Below are 19,292 nucleotides of genomic sequence, written 5' to 3' on the forward strand. Positions count from 1 at the left end.
GGCAATGACTGAGCAACACAAGCAAGGTTCTGCTTTTAGCAAAATGTCCCTGAGAAACGAGCAAGTTTAGAACAAAGGTGAAGAAAAAGATGATGCTGCCTATTTTCCTGGGCTCACCCTGAGAAGGGAAAGACAGAATCGGTTTGAACAGTTTCTTTTTTTTTTTTTTTTTGAATGTTTCTTTTTTTTATTATGTCGCCCTCAGTAGAGTGCTGTTGCATCACAGCTCACAGCAACCTCCAGCTCTTGGGCTCAAGCGATTCTCTTGCCTCAGCCTCCCAAGTAGCTGGGCCTACAGGTGCCCACCACAACACCCGGCTATTTATTTATTTATTTATTTTTGGTTGCAGTTGTCATTGTTGGTTAGCAAGCCCAGGCCAGGTTTGAACCTGCCAGCCTCAGTGTATGTGGCCGGCGCCCTACTCACTTAGCTAGGGGTGCCAAGCAAGTTTGAGCGGTTTCTGCCCCAACTGTCACACCACTGAGTTGTCCTAGGCTGTTCCCTTGATTGGACATAACGTGGATGACATAATCTCTTTAAGACTCACTTCAAATCTAAAAAGTAAAATTCTAAATGTTAGGAAGATTTCAACATCGCTTTTTGAAAAATTAACATTGAGCTATAATTTCTACCTCACAAGCATGAGCCCATTTCAAGTGTTTTCACAAATGCATCCACAGGGGTCTCCACCACCACAGGCAGGACTGTTGCCAGCATTGGTGAAGTTCCTGGGGGCCTCCTGCAATCAGCCCCACGCCCAGTGCTGGCCACAGGAAGCCACTGCCCCAATTTCTGTCACTAGAGATGGACTTCTCATTCCTAAAGCATCCCATAATGAAATCACACAACACGTACCTTTGTGTTTTTCTTATACTCGGCATAGCATTTCTGAAAGCCACCCATGCTTTGGTATCAGAAGATTATTCCTTTCTACTGTAGAGGAGTTTTACATTACATGGATCTAACATACATATATATATCCATTTACCTGCTGATTGGCATTTCGATTGTTTCCAGTTTGGGGCTATTAAAAATTAGGTTGGGCACGGTGGCACATGACTGTAATTCTAGCACTGTGGGAGGCTGAGGCTGCTGGACTGCTTGAGCTCAGGAGTTTGAGACCAGCCTGAATAAGAGTGAGACTCTGTCTCTAGCAAAAATAGAAAAACTAGCCAGGTATAGTGGCAGGTGCCTGTAGTTCCAGCTACTCAGGAAGCTGAGGCAAGAGGATTGCTCAAGACCAAGACAGTTTGATGTTGCTGTGAACTATGATGCCATGGCACTCTACCCAGGGCAACAGTGAGACTCTGTCTCGAAAACAATAAAAATTAAAAAAAAAAGGCTCGGGTGGTGCCTGTGGCTCAGTGAGTAGGGCACCAGCCCCATATACCGAGGGTGGTAGGTTCAAACCTGGCCCCAGCCAAACTGCAACAAAAAATAGCCGGGCATTGTGGTGGGCACCTGTGGTCCCAGCTACTCGGGAGGCTGAGGCAAGAGAATCGCCTGAGCCCAAGAGCTGGAGGTTGCTGTGAGGTGTGATGCCACAACACTCTACCAAGGGTGACAAAGTGAGACTCTGTCTTAAAAAAAAAAAAAAGATAAGTAAAAAAATAAAGGCTTGGTGCCCATGGCGCTGGCCACATACACCAGGGCTACCAGGTTCAAACCCAGCCTGGGCCTGCTAAATGACGACAACTACAACAAAAAATGGCTGGGCATTGTGGCAGGCATCTGTAGTCCCAGCTACTTGGGAGGCTGAGGCAAGAGAATTGCTTAAGCCCAGGGAGTCTGAGGTTGCTGTGAGCTGTGATGTCAGAGCACTCTACTGAGGGTGATGTAATAAGACTGTCTCAAATAAATAAATAAATAAATAAATAAATAAATAAAGCGATGGGCATTTGAGTACAAGTCTTAGTGTGGAAATACGTTTCTATTCCTCTTGGAGAGCTACCCAGGAAAGGAGCTGCTGGGCTGTATGGTTAAAGTGTGTGTTTACCTTTATGAAACTGCCACACTTTTCAAACTGGTGATGCCATTTTACATCCCCACCAGCAAAGTGTGTAAGTCCCCGTTGCTCCATATGCTTGACAACATTTGCTATGTCACAGTTTTCAATTTTTAATCATCACTGTGGTTGTGTATGGTATCTAAGGTTTTTTTTGTTTTTTTTTTTTTTGAGATAGAGTCTCACTTTGTTGCCCTTGGTTGAGTGCCTTGGCATCACAGCTCTTGGGATTAAGTTATTCTCTTGCCTCAGCCTCCCAAGTAGCTGAGACTACAGGCGCCCACCACAATGTCCAGCTATTTTTAGAGATGAGGTCTCACTCTGGATCAGGCTGGTATTGAACCTGTGAGCTCAGGAAGTCCATTGGCTTTGGCCTCCCAGAATGCTACGGTTACAGGCATGAGACAGCGTCTGGCCCTAAGGTTTTTTTTTCTTGAGACACAGTCTCACTTTGTCACCCTCAGTAGAGTGCCGTGTCACAGCAACCTCCAGCTCTTGGGCTCAGGTGGTTCTCTTGCCTCAGCCTCCCTAGTAGCTGGGACTACAGGTGCCTTCCACAACATACGGCTTGGTTGCAGTTGTCATTGTTGTTTGGTAGGCCCAGGCTGGATGTGAACCTACCAGCTCTGGTATATGTGGCTGGCGCCTTAGCCACTGAGCTACAGGCGCTGAGCCCCTTACTAAGGTTTTGTTTTTCTTTCTTCTCCTTGAGTTAGGCTCTCACCCAGGCTGGAGTGCAGAGGCATCATCATAGCTCACTATAACTTCAAACTCCTGGGCTCAAACAGTCCATCCAGGACCCCCGCCTTGGCTTCCCAAAATGCTGAGCTTATAGGCTTGAGACACCACACCTGGTCCTTATATTTCTTTTATGACTAATTATATGAAACACACAAAAACATGCTTATTGGCCATGTGTTTATCTTCTGACCATTGAAAAAGTGGGTTGTTGTTTGGTTTCTTGCCAAGTTAGTTTTTGTTGTTTGTTTGTTTTTCTTTTTTTCTTTTTTTTTGTAGAGACAGAGTCTCACTTTATGGCCCTTGGTAGAGTGCCGTGGCCTCACACAGCTCACAGCAACCTCCAACTCCTGGGCTTAAGCGATTCTCTTGCCTCAACCTCCCGAGTAGCTGGGACTACAGGCACCCGCCACAACACCTGGCTATTTTTTGGTTGCAGTTTGGCCCGGGCCGGGTTTGAACCCGTCACCCTCGGCATATGGGGCCGGCGCCCTACCAACTGAGCCACAGGTGCCGCCCTGTTTGTTTGTTTTTAAGGACAGTGTCTTGCTCTGTTGCCCAGGTTAGAGTGCCATGGCATCAACCTAGCTCACAGCAACCTCAGAAATTCCTGGGATCTAGTGATCCTCCTGCCTCAGCCTCCCAAGTAGGTAGACTACAGGTGTCTATCACAATGCCCAGCTAGTTTTTCTATTTTTAGTAGAGACAGGGTTTCACTTTTTCCCCCACCACAGGTGAGTTGTTACACGCTCCTCAGCGGATTCAGACTTCCATGGCCACCATCCTGCTAGGGTTTCACTCTTGCTCAGGCTGGTCTCAAACTCTTGAGCTCAGGGGATCCTCCTGCCTCAGGCCCCCAGACCACTAGGATTTACAGGCATGAGCCTCAAAGGACATGCCCTGCCTCAAGGGACATTAACATTAGAATAAAATGACAGCAGAGCTTGGTTACAATGTTTCTGCAAAAAAAAGAGGTCTAATTCAATGAGTAATAGCTTCCAACTCAAAGTTGGGTACCACAGGCTGGAGAATGATGTGGTAACTAATGAATAAAACTCTTCACAGCATAGACATAGGGACACCCCTTCACTTGGTGTCCCTGTGTCACAGGGACTGAGGCATCCAGGACCACAGAGAACATCTCTGAAGAAGGAAAGCCAGGGCCTGCAGGCCCTAGGAATGGACAAGTCCAAAGACAAGCCCAGCACCTGTGAGTCGGCTTCTCCACTGCCTCCCACGCTAGGCTGCACTGTCCTGGTCCCAGCAAGTTATCACATTCAGGTTCTTGGGGGGATGGATGGGTAACCTTTTGTAAGGAACAGTCAATTACTGCCAAGCATTCACACACACTATGGCATTTTTCCCTGGAAGTAGTGTAGGATAAAATATACCCCCAAACATACCATGTATCCAAATTCTATGGATGAAATCTTGGCCTGTACAATAGACCAAAGTCCCCAGAAGAAATGGGATGCAAGGGCAAACCTGCAATTACAGAAGCAAAAACCACATGTGAGAAGTGTAAGAGCAGATACAGGACCAGTGAAGTCATTTCACACAGACGAAAATGTAGCTCATTTTAACTCAAGTGGATGCAAACTCTGCATCGGCAAATCCATGGGACTACACTCTATAGGGACCAAGAGCAATGGGAACACCACTCTGGGCCCGTTCGAACCCCCGGCCAGTGACAGGTTGACTTGCAAGTGTGGACACATCCACTGCCTGGCCATGGCGCAAATAACACTCCCAGGATGATGGTGAAGGTCTCAGTAGCCATGCTGGGAGAGAAACAAACAACCTTCCCACCTGTGTGAGCGTACAGCCCCAGCAGCTAAAAGGCAGGCCCTTCCCAGGTGAATGAAGCTCTCACTCCCTGAGCAAGAGACCTCCTCAAAGCCCAGCCTCATCCCTTTACCTCCTCTTATACACAAGTGACACAGAGCAGATGAGAGTGTGAGCCACATCCCCATGTCTAGGCTGTACCAAACTCTTCTGTCACTGTGGAACCAAGTCCTCCTTGGGGTTCATTTACACGAAAACAAAGCTCTAATTTAGGAACACCTGTTTTTTTTTTTTTGGTTTTTGGCCGGGGCTAGGTTTGAACCCGCCACCTCCGGCATATGGGACCGGCGCCCTACACCTTGAGCCACAGGCGCTGCCCAGAAACACCTGTTTTTAACATGCTCACCAAACCCTACTTTCTGTTTTCCTGAGTTCTCCAGCCCTTTAGAGCCAGCCCCTTGTGCTACTGTCTGGGCTCTCCTCCATCTCCATTTCCCTAAGTCCACAGTTCAGTAAACAGAAAGGGCAGATCTGTGCTGCTGGGGGAGCCGGGTGGGCAGGCTATGGCCACATCATGCTCAGTGAGGGATATGAGGTGACTCGTGCTAAGTGGGGTAGAAAGATGAGGCGGGCCAAAGTCACTTAAACATTCATTTTACCAAATAATGTCATGGGCTCCTAACAACAGGAATAGCCCACAGCCCTCTTGACTAAAGAGATGAATAAACAGTGATTAAGACTTTTGTGGAATCTGGGAAGTTTCAGGTTTCTGCTTTGAAAGCTGTTGAGAAAGTTAAAAAGCTAGACGTGAAACCAATACACATGAGTTTTAAACATTTTCCAGGAGAAACTTAAGAGTTATGACATATCAGATGGCACCCACCACTCCATAACCATCAGAGACAAGAGTCTGCAGGCTCTGGGTGGCAGCAGCCTCGCACGGCTGAGCCATCATGTCTGGATTACAGTTCAGAACTCCACCCGGAGTCCTGGCCTCTCTCACACACGAGATCTCCTCTCATGCCTGTCTGCATTTTGAAGTCTAAAATATCTGGTCAATCTCAGCCACAACGGAAAAGTAGCAGATTCTATTTTTAAGAAAGTAAAGGTCCTAGAGATATATGATTATTAAGAGGCTCCTAAAATATCCATAATTGCAAGTAAGCATCCCAAATGTACTCTGTATAAAGAGGTAATAAGCTATCTTCACAAATCAAAAAAGGAAAATAATTACCTATTGACTTCAAGTAACATTTCTTCTTTTACAGTGGATTTTTCTTCACTACAGAGGTTTTCAAAGTCATTCTGGAATGCAGCCAAGTAATTGGAAATAAAATGGAGCTTAAACAAAAAAAAGTGAATTATGTTAGAATCGATGGTAAAAACAGATGACGTCAGTAGCTGTCACAAAGCATACACATCTACTAACTCTTCAGGTTACCTCAGAGAAAGCCTGGCAGAGCCCGCAGCGAGCCCGCCGCTACTGGTCCACCGGGAGGAGCTCTGCACGCTCACCTTCCCAAGTCACCACCTGGCTTTCCACCGGGGCCAGTTTTCAGAAGTTCTACTAAACTTGACGTGCGTGGTGTGAATGACAGGGAAGTTTCAGGAAACTGCGTGGTGTGAATGACAGGGAAGTTTCAGGAAACTGCTAGTAGTTCTGCAAAAAGTGATTTTGGTAGAATAGCTTTTTCTAATTGAATCCACCCTTAAGTTTTTGGGTTTTTTTTTGAGACAGAGTCTCAAGCTGTCGCCCTGGGTAGAGTGCCGTGGCATCACAGCTCACAGCAACCTCAAACTCTTGGGCTTAAGCGATTCTCTTGCCTCAGCTTCCCAAGTAGCTGGGACTACAGGTGCCCACCACAACGCCTGGCTATTTTTTGTTGCAGTTGTCATTGTTGGTTAGCTGGCCCAGGATGGGTTTGAACTTGCCAACTTCGGTGTATGTGGTTAGCACCATAACCCCTGTGCTATAGGCGCCGAGCCCAACTTTAAGTTTTTTTTTCCTGTCTGGTCTCAGAGCAGAGTATGCCTGCATCACCTCTTTGCTCAAACTGGCTGGTGCTCCATGCAGGGCTGCCACAGATAACGCAAGAATGGGACTGTAGGGTATTCTGTTTGTTGAAGATGCTCCCTCAAAGTGGGAGTCGACTCGACAAGGTGAAGACGGCTTCCAACTCCGATATGCCATGATTATTTACACACTCATGTTTATAAATTAGGAAAGTTGAATTTTGGTATGGAGAATTAATTTACCTAAGATTCTCCCAGGCTCCACTTTTACTCTACATAGGAATAGTAGACTCCTTGTTCTTGAAACATTTTATACTGTTAATACACCCAAAGGCACCAGACACAGTAAAAGATCACTTTCTTTCTTTTGTAAGTGAGACTCACTAGTAGCTGGAATGCCAACAGTTCTTTGGCTACTTTTTTTTTTTTTTTTTGTAGAGACAGAGTCTCACTTTATTGCCCTCGGTAGAGTGCCATGGCCTCACACAGCTCACAGCAACCTCCAACTCCTGGGCTTAGGCGATTCTCCTGCCTCAGCCTCCCGAGTAGCTGGGACTACAGGCGCCCGCCACAATGCCCGGCTATTTTTTTGTTGCAGTTTGCTGTACAGTTTTAGTGGCTATAAAGCTCTATCATTAAAATTTGACTTCTTACTGAAACTCGCCACCCCCACCCCGAGTTTGAGAATTGACCGTTAGCACTACATCATATCTCTGAAAGTCTCATTTCTCTTCAGCAAGGCAACAATTTAAACACCCAGAGCAGCTATGTGTTCTTTCTTCCCCGGATTACCTAAGCCCTTCTCCCACCCTTTCTTCTCACGTAATCCCAGGCACTTTGCTCTAGACATATTCCAATTCACCAGCCCTAAAATGTGACCAGAAGAAAGCAAACTCAGTTTCTGGCTCCACAGCAAGACTACATCTGAATGGCTACCCTGGAGTGTGGACCACTACAAAGACTTATCACAGGGCCTGGCTCACAGCAGGGAAATCAGAAAACTTGCGGTGAGTGAAGTACAGATGCATTCCTGTCCTCACCATCCCCGACCTGTGTAAGGTGCACGTGCACAGCTGGGGACTCACCAGGCAGGTGAGCTGGCACGCCACACATGCTAAGAGAGGCAGACCTTGGCACACTCTCCTCCAGCCCGGCTCCACATCACAGCCTCACTACTTGCTTATCCTCAACCCAAGGCATTGGTAGTGGGCCGAGGAACGGAAAAGAAGGCATTCCAGGAAGAAATTCCTAGGAGAAACTATTCCCCACACACTCACTGGTCTCCCCTAATGCAGATGGGAAAGGGAGCTATTAACACCAAAGGCATTTCCTCCAGCTACAAACCATGGTGCCCAAAGGATTACTTCTCTGCACAACATGAAATGAACAGAGGCAGATCAGTGATTCCCAAAAAGAAAGCCAGAAAGCAGACCTGTGGCTGGGCTTCTTGAAAAACACCACAAGCAATAACAGAGGAGGCTGTGCTTTTCTCGGACTGAATACAAGCATTTCTGGCACAGACATTTTTAAAGAGCTGCACTCAAAGGTCAAGTTTGCATCTACATTTAACAGAAGAATATAACATTTTTTCACATAAGCAAAAGGGTTTGCCTATTCCATAATTTTGAAGTGGAACCTTTAAAAATAAAGACATAATTCTAACGGTATGAAAACAACTTAAGTAATTCATCTACCAAGTATTTAAAAACTAATCTACCTGTTGCTTCTTGGTGGGATAGTTCCGCATGCTTGCTCTGAAAAAAGGGTACTTTTCGTAGGTATAGTCATACATCCACTCACAGAAATGATTTCCAATGTCAAATCCCCTGAAATAAGAGAGAAAACGTCAGTGCAAGATGAACTGCTAGCCTGGAGATGCCCTGTCTACGGAAGGGAAGAAGGCTGAGGACGGAGCACAGCAGACAGGGGTGTGCCCACTTTCTCGTAGAAAGCACAAATCTGGCGATAGCAAAAGCGAGCTGACTGAAGCTATAAAGGTACCACTGAACCTCTGAGAACAGCCAGCATTCCTAAGAGGAAATGGTCTCTGAAGCTACAAGAAAACGCCAATGCTGGAGTCAACGGCACTAGGAACAGGGAGGACAGTGCTGCCGCGTCACACATAGTCATTGAGCAAAGAGCCTTTGCTTGCAGGCTATCAGCTTTCAACCTACAATGAGGTTGTGACTTAACTATCTCCTAATTGCTCCACAAAGATGACAAGTAATAAAACAACACTGAAATGAAACAGTCTGGCTATAACATCATACCTGTAATTGTAACTGCTGTATTCGAAGTCAATGAGCATCAGTTTCTGTTTTTCAGAATTCTCTTGGCCTTCCAGAAGTAAGATATTACCTGCAAAAAAGGTTTGGACACCATGGCTTATGTTTTATGCTAGACAGCTCAAGTCTTTGGGAAGCAGGGGTGGGAGAGCGGCTGACACTTTTAGGAATCCTAACTGAACTAGGCTTTTTTTGTCCCTTGGACATCACCAGGGTGCACACAAGAGTTCAGAAGCACTGCCATGGAAGCCCTGGCCCTGGGCAAAGAGACCGCAGACCCACCTGAGCATGAGAACATCTGTTCACAGCCCTGGTCCTTCTCAGAAGACCGGCCTCTCAGATGGTATCTGGGTGATACTGCCCATATGGTCTGCAGGGTGCCACATTAGGGATCAGGCTGGCCCAGACACCAGCCCCGCCTATCCCGGGCAGTCCTGGGACTCAGCTTGCCATCTCTCTGCAGGTGGCTGGCCGGAACCCACACACGCTGGGAAGCTCTGTCAACAGTGTCCTCCTCAATGAGGATGCCTCGAGGCACCCCCTGCTTTGTCCTTGCCTGGTTTTCTTTCCCAAGGAGACACAGGCAGCATTTCTGTAGGCTTTTTATTTTTTTATTTTTTTAATTTTTTTTGTGTGTTTTTTTTTGGCCGGGGCTGGGTTTGAACCCGCCACCTCCGGCATATGGGACCGGTGCCCTACTCCTTGAGCCACAGGTGCCGCCCACAGGCAGCATTTCTACAAAGGGTTGGCTGCCAGACTGGCTCGTAAGATGCTTGTTCCTCATATCACCACACTCCGCATAGCATTCAGTATCTCAGGCATCATGAACACCTCCGAGGCAGCCTTTGCTAGTGTTTTGGCCACTGTCCCTCCCAGGGGAGGGTTAAGAGGTATACTTTCTATGCTTTTCAGCATACTTCTGTTTTCAAGTAGCGATTAAAAGGAGAATTGGGGCTGGGTGCAGTGGCTCATGCCTGAGCAAGAGCGAGACCTCGTGTCTACTAAAAATTGAAAAAACTAGCCAGGCGCATGGCAGATGCCTATAGCCCTACCTCTTGAGAGGCTGAGGCAAGAGGATGACTTGACCCCAGGAGTTTGAGGATTTTTTTTCTTTTTGAGACAGAGCCTCAAGCTGTGGCCCCGGGTAGAGTGCTGGCATCACCGCTCACAGCAGCCTCCAACTCCTGGACTTAAGCAATTCTCTCGCCTCAGCCTCCCAAGTAGGTGGGACTATAGGCACCTACCACAACACCTGGCTATTTTTTGGTTGTAGTTGTCATTGTTTGGCAGGCCTGGGCTGGATTTGAACCACTAGCTTTGGTGTATGTGGCTGGCACCTTAGCTGCTTGAGCTATATTTATTTTTTTTATTTTTGAGACAGTCTCACTCAGTCGCCCTGGGGTTGAGTGCCATGGCATTATTGGTCACAGCAACCTCAAACTCTTGACCTCAAGCGATCCTCTTGCCTCGGCCTCCCGAGCCGAGTAGCTGGGACTACAGGAGCTTGCCACAGTGCCCAGCTATTTTTAGAGATGGGGTTTCATTCTTGCTCAGGCTGGTCTCTAACTCGTGAGCTCAAATGATCCGCACCCTCAGCCTGCGCCAAGCCCAGAGTTTGAGGTTGTTGTGAGCTATGACTCCATAGCATTCTACCCGGGGTGACAGAGGAGACTCTGTCTCAAAAACAAACAAACAAACAAAGGAGAATTGGAGGCAGAAGCCCAAAGCAACAGAGCAAAATACATGTACAACCCCTATATCCTCTACTCTTTTGACACTTTGCCATCACTGAGTCAAATGACCTCGCCTAGACCCCCTCTGTGGTGATGTCTGTACCATTTATTATCCCCCTACCACCACAAGCGTGTGGGTAACACATTTAGCTGCAGGTGAAATTTCGATGCCCTGCTTGACTTAGGATTGTCAGCTATGATCAGTTAACTAGTGAAAGGTATTTTGCCTCACCACATTTAGCTGCAGGTGAAATTTCGATGCCCTGCTTGACTTAGGATCGTCAGCTATGATCAGTTAACTAGTGAAAGGTATTTTGCCTCAAAGTAATGGTTTAATGATGACAAGTCTTCATGAGGAACTGTTATTGAAATTAAAAACAAACCCATGATGGCCAAGTATGGTGGCTCATGACTGTAATCCTAGCACTCTGGGAGGGTGAGGCAGGACAACTGCCTGAGCTCAGGAGTTTGAATACCAGCCTGAGCAAATCAAGATCCCGTCTCTAGGAGCATATTGCAAGGGTACAAGTCAAATCTGTCAAGTGTAGAACAGAAATGTCTCAACACAATAATCAAGTAAATGAGGTAAAAGCTATGTTGATTGGTTTGATGTAGGCATGTCAGATTGTATAAAAAAATCAACGCATTGTATCCCACATATGCATAAATGTATTCATGATCTATGTGTATGTAATTTAAAAAAAAATAAATAAATAAAAAGATCCTGTCTCTTGGGCGGCGCCTGTGGCTCAGTGAGTGGGGCGCCGGCCCCATATGCCGAGGGTGGTGGGTTCAAACCCAGCCCTGGCCAAACTGCAACAAAAAATAGCCGGGCGTTGTGGCGGGCGCCTGTGGTCCCAGCTGCTCGGGAGGCTGAGGCAAGAGAATCGCGTAGGCCCAAGAGTTGGAGGTTGCTGTGAGCTGTGTGACGCCACGGCACTCTACCAGAGGGCGGTACAGTGAGACTCTGTCTCTACAAACAACAACAACAAAAAAAAAAAAAAAAAAAAAAAGATCCTGTCTCTACCCAAAACAGAAAACTTGGCCCAGTGTGGTGGCATGTGTCTATAGTTGCAGCTACACAAGAGCTGAGGCAGAAGGATCACTTAAACCCAGGATTTGAGGTTGCTGTGAGGCCAATGCACTCTATCTTGGCCAATAGATTGAGACTCTGTCTCCAAACAATAAACAAACAAAACTTGCACCTGTAATCACAGCACACTGGGAAGCCGAGGTGGGTGGACTGCCTGAACTCACGAGTTGGCGACCAGCCTGAGAAAGAAGACCCCCATCTCTAAAAAACAGCTGGGCATTGTGGCAGGCGCCTATAGTCTCAGGTACTCAGGAGGCTGAGGCAAGGGAATCGCTTAAACCCAAGAGTTGGAGGTTGCCGTGAGCTATGACGCCAGAGCACTCTACCAAGGGCAACAAAGTGAAACTCTGCTAAAAAAAAAAAAAAAAAAAAAAACTAAACTAAAAAACAAACCTATTGAACCCAGCAAAGAAGGGCCCGAGGCTAGACCTCAGCTCCCTGGGGGGACAGGGATAGCAAGGCAGTGCTGCCAGCATCAGAAGAGGTGATAGAGGAAAACCTCTATTAGGTCTGAAATGACACTGAGTGGGGTTTTGTGATAATGAAGGATACATGGCAGTGTCATTATTTTTTAAAGCAAAGACATCTGAAATCATTAACAGAGTGCACTGACATTGAGAGGAGGTGGTTTTTATAAACACACTGTGCTATGTGGTACATGGAAGGAAAGGCCAGGACTGACTAAAGGGGTGTATGGGAGTGTCTTGTTCTTTTATTCCTTTTCAGAATTTTTTTTTCCTACAGTGACAGGGTCTTACCCTGTTACCCAGGCTGGAGTACAGTGGCACCATCATAACTCACTACAGCTTCCGACTCCTGGGCATAAGCAGGTCCCCTGCCTCAGCTTCCCGAGTAGCTGGGACTAGAGGTGTGATCTGGCTCAGATCTTTTCTATTTAAATACTTTTTCTTTTTTTAACAAAATGAAATGATACTTTGTATGTTTTTCTAAAACTTGCTTCTTTTTAGTACTAATTTATCTAGAGATTTTTCTCTTTTTTAATTTAGAATACTACAGGGGTACAAACATTTTGGTTATATACACTGCTTTTATACTGCTTAGGTCAAAGTTACAAGTGTGTCCATCCCCTGGATAGTGTGCACTGTACCTGTTAGTTGTGAATTTACCTATCCTCTCCTTTCCCCTACTGGATTTTTTTTTTTTTTTAAAAGAGTCTCAAGCTGTCACCCTTAGTAGAGTGCTGTGACGTCACAGCTCACAGCAACCTCAAATTCTTGGGCTCAAGTGATTCTCTTGCCTCAGCCTCCCAGGTAGCTGGGACTACAGGCGCCCATCACAATGTCCAGCTATTTTTGTTGTTGTTGTTGTTGCAAGTCATTGTTGTTTTAGCTAGCCCGGGCTGGGTTCAAACCTGCCAGCCTCAGTGCATGTGGCTAGCGCCCTACCCCCTGAGCCAGGGGCGCTGCTACCACCTACTTGATTTTTAGAAGGAGTCATTTCCATATGTGTACATTAGTGTTGATCAGAGATTTTTCTATTGACATGTATAAAATTCTATCTCTTTCTTTTTAACAGTTATACAACATTCCACTGGCTGAATCATAATTCAATGTATCTGACACTCTCTTCTTGGACATCTGCATTTATCATGTACAACATACACATGAATGCCGTCTTTAGCGTAACATGCCAATTCTTACCTTCTTGACAGTCGTTATGACAAAATACAACTGGAGACGGAGTAGATTCAAGCAATGATCTGAGAAAAGAAGGTTTCTCTATTACTCTCAAGCTTTAGTAAGACGCAAGCAGTCTGAGCCCTCAGTGGGCAGTGCAGCACTAGCCCTCCAAAGCAACATGTGGTCCCTGTGTGGTGCCTGTCACAGGCTCTGAAAACCATGTCATTAGGGAGTTCTACTGCAGATGCCCGCAGCAACCCCACAGGCGCCTTCCCCCTGCAGGGTCTTTACAGCCCCTCCCTGGCCTAGGGTGTCCCTCCTTGGCAGGTCCTCGCTCTGTTGGCCCTGGCTTGTGCAGTCTCTTCTCTGACCAGTGACCCAAAGTAGATCCCTCTACGCCAGGCTCCTGTGCTTTATGCCTCCGTCATAACATTTACCACAATTTGACTTTATTTTATTTGTTTACTAGTTTTCTGTCCTCTTGATACAATAGCTCCTTAAATATTAAAAACAATTAGCTTGGCTCCACGTCTGTAGCACAGTGGTTACAGTGTCAGCCACATATACCAAGGCTGGTGGGTTCCAACCCAGCCAGGGCCAGCTAAAAAGAACAATGACAACTGCAACAACAACAACAAAAATAACCAGGCGCCTGTAGTCCCAGCTACCTGAGGAGGCTGAGGCAAGAAAATAGCTTAAGCCCAAGAGTTTGGAGATTATTGTGAGCTGTGATGCCATGGCACCTCTACCAAGGGCGACATAGTGAGACTCTGTCTCAACAACAATAACAAAAAACGATTAGCTTTATGGCAACAGAGAGTAGAATGATGGTGACCAGGGGCTGGAAGGATAGCAGGGAGTAGGAGATAAAGCGGGGGATGGTTATGGGGTACAAAAGTATAGACAGTTTGAATGAACAATATTTGAGGGCACAACAGTGATTATCATCAACTGTAAGTTAGGATAGACTTTAAAATAACAGTGGAATTAGAATGTTCCTAACACAAAGAAATGTCTAAGGGATGAATACCCCAATTCTCCTGATACGATTAGTTCACACTGTAGGCCCGTACCAAACATTACAGGTGGCCAGCACAGTAGCTCACACCTGGTATCCCAGCACTGTAGGAGGCTAAGACAGGTGGATTGCTTGAGCTCAGGAGTTTGAGACCAGCCAGAGCAAGAGTGAGACCCTGGAGGAGGAGAGGGAGGGAGATTGATGTGTTCTCACCTAAGACACAAAATGTAAGGGCCTATGGCACACCTCCTGGGTGAGGGGAACAACTATAACAGGGACCTTACCTAACAAATGCAAACGTTGAAACCTAATCATTTGTACCCTCATATTAATCTGGGAAAGAAAGAGCAAGACCTTGTCTCTACTAACGATAGAAAAATTAGCTGGTTGTCATGGCCCATGCCTGTAATCGAGCTACTCAGGAAGCTGAGGCAGGAGGATCACTTGAGCCCAAGAGTTTGAGGCTCCTGTGAGCTGTGATGATGCCACTGCACTCTAGCATGGGCACCAGAGCAAGACGTACCTCAAAAAGAAAATATAAAAACAAAAGCAGAAACACATGTATCCTAAAAAGAAATACAACTATTCTGTACCCGTAATGATTTAAAATAAAGTGTTTTTATTTAATTAAAATTTTTTTTTTTTTTTTTTTTTTTGAGACAGAGCCTCAAGCTGTCACCCTGGGTAGAGTGTCGTGGCATCACAGCTCAAAGCAACCTCCAACTCCTGGGCTCAAGCGAGTCTCCTGCCTCTGCCTCCCAAGTAGCTGGGAGTATAGGTGCTCGCCACAAAGCCCAGCTGTTTTTTGGTTGCAGCCCTCATTGTTTGGTGGGCCCGGGCAGGTCAGGTGTATATGGCTGGCACCTTAGCTGCCTGAGCCACAGGCACCGAGCCTATTTTATTTTTTTGTTGTTGTTATTGCAGTTTGGCCGGGGCCGGGTATGAACCTGCCACCCTCGGTATATGGGGCTGGCACTCTACTCACTGAGCCACAGGCGCTGCCCAATAAAGCATTTTTTTAAAGTGGGAAAAAAAAAAAAAAAAAAAAAGAAGCTCCTTGAAAAATGTCTTTTTAAATTTTTTTTTTTTTTTATTTTTAATTTCAGCTTGCTTGTTCATTCTTCTTCATTTGAAGTACTTTTTTGGTTGTTGTTATTCACTTTCTTCTTTTATTTTTTTTAATGTTTTTCCTCTGGCGATTCTCTTTCCTGTTGCCTCCCCAGTAGCTGGGATTACAGGCGTGAGCCACCACACCCGGACGAAAAATGTCTTAAGTCACTATCCTCAACAGCAATTGTGACTCTTTGGCACCAATCATAATACCTGGTACAGGAGACACTTATATCTTAGTAATTAAAGGTATAAGTAAGTACTTGTCAGGGTAAGTATGCCAGAGCCTACACCTAGTGTCACCCTGAGGACACCATGGTGGCCTCACCTCAGAGATTAGAACCAATTCTTCCTCTGTTTCTGTCACCCCCTTACACTCCTCAGGCTGTTCCTATCCCAACCCCTAAAACCTGCTCTGGACCTGCTATTGCTCTAGTCAGCAAACCACTCCTCTGCCATCTGCCTTCCTTCAGCAAACCTTCACATGCTGACCAGTGGCAGTGAAAGTACTCACAGAAAACAGATGAAAAAAAATCATGTGTTCAAATTCATTCTGCAAAACCAATGTAACATCCCAGGCATAAGGCAAGCTTAATCAGTGTTTACTGATGAAAGTTTTAGTGACTATGCGTATATAAATTTCTGGACAGATGTACAAAGTCAAGAAACAGAAGCAAATACTCACCTCAGATTTTCCAGTTCCAAAGGCAGATTGTAACTGAGGAATTTGTGGAGCTGTTTAATTTTGGATTCCTCAGTAAATTTAATTCTCAGCACTTGATTTAGATATCTATTAAAAATAAAAGAGAGAATAAAAACATAGAATCACTGCTAAACTCACCAGGGCTTGTTCTTGGGGCTTTGGTTAGGTTAAACATTTGAGTTCAATACCAGCACAATCGTAGTAACAGCAGGAACCCCTCTGGCTGCCATAACTGGGGACAACAGCTGGAGGACTCACAGCATTCTAGGAAGCTGATTTTCTGCCTATCAACAGTAAGGTAGCATTTTTGTAAACAAATCTTCCTCGGCTCAGGAATTGACTTTTACATGCAAAAAAGACTTATGCATGAGACAAACACCACCAACGGCCTACATGTCAGGCACCAGGAAGACTTTTGACCACTGAGGCAAACAAATACTTCTGCTACTTCTGGAAGTCACTGACATAAAACCAAGCTAGGATCAAGAGATTTGACCACTTACTTTTCCATTGTGCCAAAAAGCCATTTTGGTTCCTTATTGAATGGCATTTTCATGCCATGAAATGTGGCCATTTTTTCAGCTATTTCTGCAGAAATATCTGGCAAACTTAATTCTTCAGAATCTAATCGGCGGCTCTGAAATGAAAAAAGGAATTAAAAACTGACACTTACTCAGGTAAACTAAAAAGCATGAGTCACACAAGAACTAGAAACTAGTTTTCATAGGGAATTTATCTCATCCAATACACAAAACTGAATTCTGTGTTCCCATAGACAGTGACCCAGCAATTACTATGGAGCTTCTAAGGTGAGAAGTAGGCCACCTCCAAAAGTCTATTTCACTTTGAACCCTTTTTGTGAGAAAGTTCCTTCTAAGTTCTTCTTAGTTCCTTCTTAGATTGTATTGAACTTTTAATGTATTTTCCTACAATCTCTGATTCTGCCCTCAAAACCCACTCGGAGTAAGTCTGTTGGCTCATAGCTAACACTGGCAATCTGTGGCGTCAGCACTAGACCATAGGACCCAGCTCCTAGCTCCTCCATCAGCTGGGACATTCTACTCTGACCTGCTGCAGGTAAGACGTGGTGCTCACAACAGGCTCCAATCAGTGCCACAAGTTCAGGAGGAACCATGCCCAGCTGCTCTTAATGGCAGTGTCAGCACCCGTCCTGGCACAGAACAGGTGTTGAAAGGCAAAACTCCTCCTTGGCCACTGGGGCCTACCCCCACCACCCCCGGACACAGCCTCTTTCACAGGACACCCACAGCAGCTTCTGCTTGCCCAAGACCTCTCAGCTTCTTCATGTGAACTGCTCTCTATAGAAACCTGAAGAGTTTGCATTTCTCTGAAAATGCAAAGCAGTACAGCATAGGGATTAAGAAAGGATGCTCCCAAGTTAGAGAAACCCCAGTCCAAATTCTGGCTTTAATATTCATTTCATAGCTACTTGACCATGGGCAAGTTACACCATACCTCTGTGTCTCATGTTCCCATTTCCATAAAATTAAGTCTCTCCCACAGCTGCTACCAGAGCTAGAAGGGGCATGTGAGGCCCAGGGTGAGTCTTGAGAGACAGCAGATGCCTTAGAATCGGAGCTAAGAGCACCTCCATCTTCTACTCAACTCTGGTATCCTCTCCAACATTCTCAACAAGTTATCGTGCTGCAATAAGGACAAGGAGTCAGCTTCCAGTGACAGGACACACTGGGATTACGACAGCTCACTCCGTTTTCAAAAATGCCAATGATTTGTTTGGTAACTTGGAAAATTTAAAGCTAACATGCTCAAAGACCAACAAACCTCAGTATTCTAAGTTCTTTCCCCAGCACAGAAGAAGAGTAACAGAAACTACCTATCACTCTTAGGGGTGATGACTCTCACATGCCCTTGGAAAGATGGCTATAGAAATAATGGAATTTAGCTCATCCCATGCAGTGGTCAAGTATAAACCTAGCTTATGCCTGTAATCCCAGTTACTTGAGATGCTGACGTGGGAGGTTTACTTGAGGTCAAGAGTTTGAGACCAACCTGGGCAACATATGGAGACCCTGTCTCTAAAAAAAATTTTTTTTTAATTAGCCGGGTGTGGTGGTGCACGCCTGTAGTCCCAGGTACTTGAGAGGCTGAGGCAGGAGATCACTTGAGCCCAGGAGTTCGAGGCTGCAGTGAGCTATGATCACGACACTGCACTCTAGCCCAGGCAACAGAGGGAGACTCGTCTCTTTAAAAAAAAAAAAAAAAAAAGAAAAGAAAAAGTAAACCTAGAAATAACATATAGTATTAGGCTGAATCAAATGAATTTGCCATTTTTGTGGCTCAGAAACAGTTGAATATTAGCAATGTCATATGGTTCAAATGTAGTATTACATAGAATTAAAAAAATCTTCACTATATCATAAACAATATACACAAAAGAACATAGATAGAACTTAAGAACTAGAACAAAATCACTTCCACAGATAGTACCACCTGTGTCCTGATCACTGCCCCTTTTTGTCCCTGAGATATTAACGTCATTCTGAATTGTGTTAACAATTCTCTTACCTTTTCAAAAAAGAAAAGTTTTACCACTCATGCACATATGTGTACACAATTTTTAAATTTGCTTTTATCAGGCTTTATAAGAATGGTATGATACTATTCATAGTCTCTTGCAATTGTGTTTTGTCACTCAATATTACGATTTTAAGATTCATCCATATTGGCACTTAAAACCACATGAAGTGTTCTGTATTGGCAAAATTCTTTCAAATACTTTATTATCTCATTTGATTCTCATGTCTGATCAATGTTACTACCTTTACTGGGAAAATTAAACGCATAGCCAGAAGCTGAGAAAAGTATGGCTGGCCCAGTGAAGGGCATCATCCCCGCACCTGAACATACTCTCAAAGTCGGCAGCCAACACTGATGCACAGCACCTGTGTCAACTCAAAGACGCTACCTCTTCTAGGGAGACAGAGCACAGGGAGGCCTCCTATTCCTGGGCTGTGGGATTAGACAAAGGCACTCCTTCCTCCAGCCCCCAGCTGGATGCAGCAGAGCACCCCTCAGCCAGGCATCCTTACGCTGGGCCCCACCTGCACAGTCAAGGTTCGAGACGTCCCATGCAGCAGGGCAGGAAAAGATAGCCACCCGTGAGCCCACTGGTCAAGGAGCTTATAC

The 19,292-nt window shown here is 45.5% G+C and overlaps 1 protein-coding gene across 2 annotated transcripts in view; it reads right to left on the bottom strand.

The window, feature by feature from the left end:
- CHKA (choline kinase alpha) overlaps nt 1–19,292 on the bottom strand; it is a 77,929-nt gene that overhangs the window by 1,470 nt on the left and 57,167 nt on the right. For both annotated transcript variants that reach the window (XM_053560741.1, XM_053560742.1), the window contains 7 exons: nt 16,628–16,761; nt 16,107–16,211; nt 13,315–13,373; nt 8,813–8,900; nt 8,260–8,368; nt 5,764–5,870; nt 4,148–4,229 (listed from right to left, as the gene is read on the bottom strand). In XM_053560741.1, the coding sequence (XP_053416716.1) occupies nt 4,148–4,229; nt 5,764–5,870; nt 8,260–8,368; nt 8,813–8,900; nt 13,315–13,373; nt 16,107–16,211; nt 16,628–16,761 (684 nt within the window). The remainder of the gene's footprint in view (nt 1–4,147; nt 4,230–5,763; nt 5,871–8,259; nt 8,369–8,812; nt 8,901–13,314; nt 13,374–16,106; nt 16,212–16,627; nt 16,762–19,292) is intronic.

Source organism: Nycticebus coucang, chromosome 14 (genome assembly GCF_027406575.1).
Source record: "Nycticebus coucang isolate mNycCou1 chromosome 14, mNycCou1.pri, whole genome shotgun sequence".
NCBI lineage: Eukaryota > Metazoa > Chordata > Mammalia > Primates > Lorisidae > Nycticebus > Nycticebus coucang.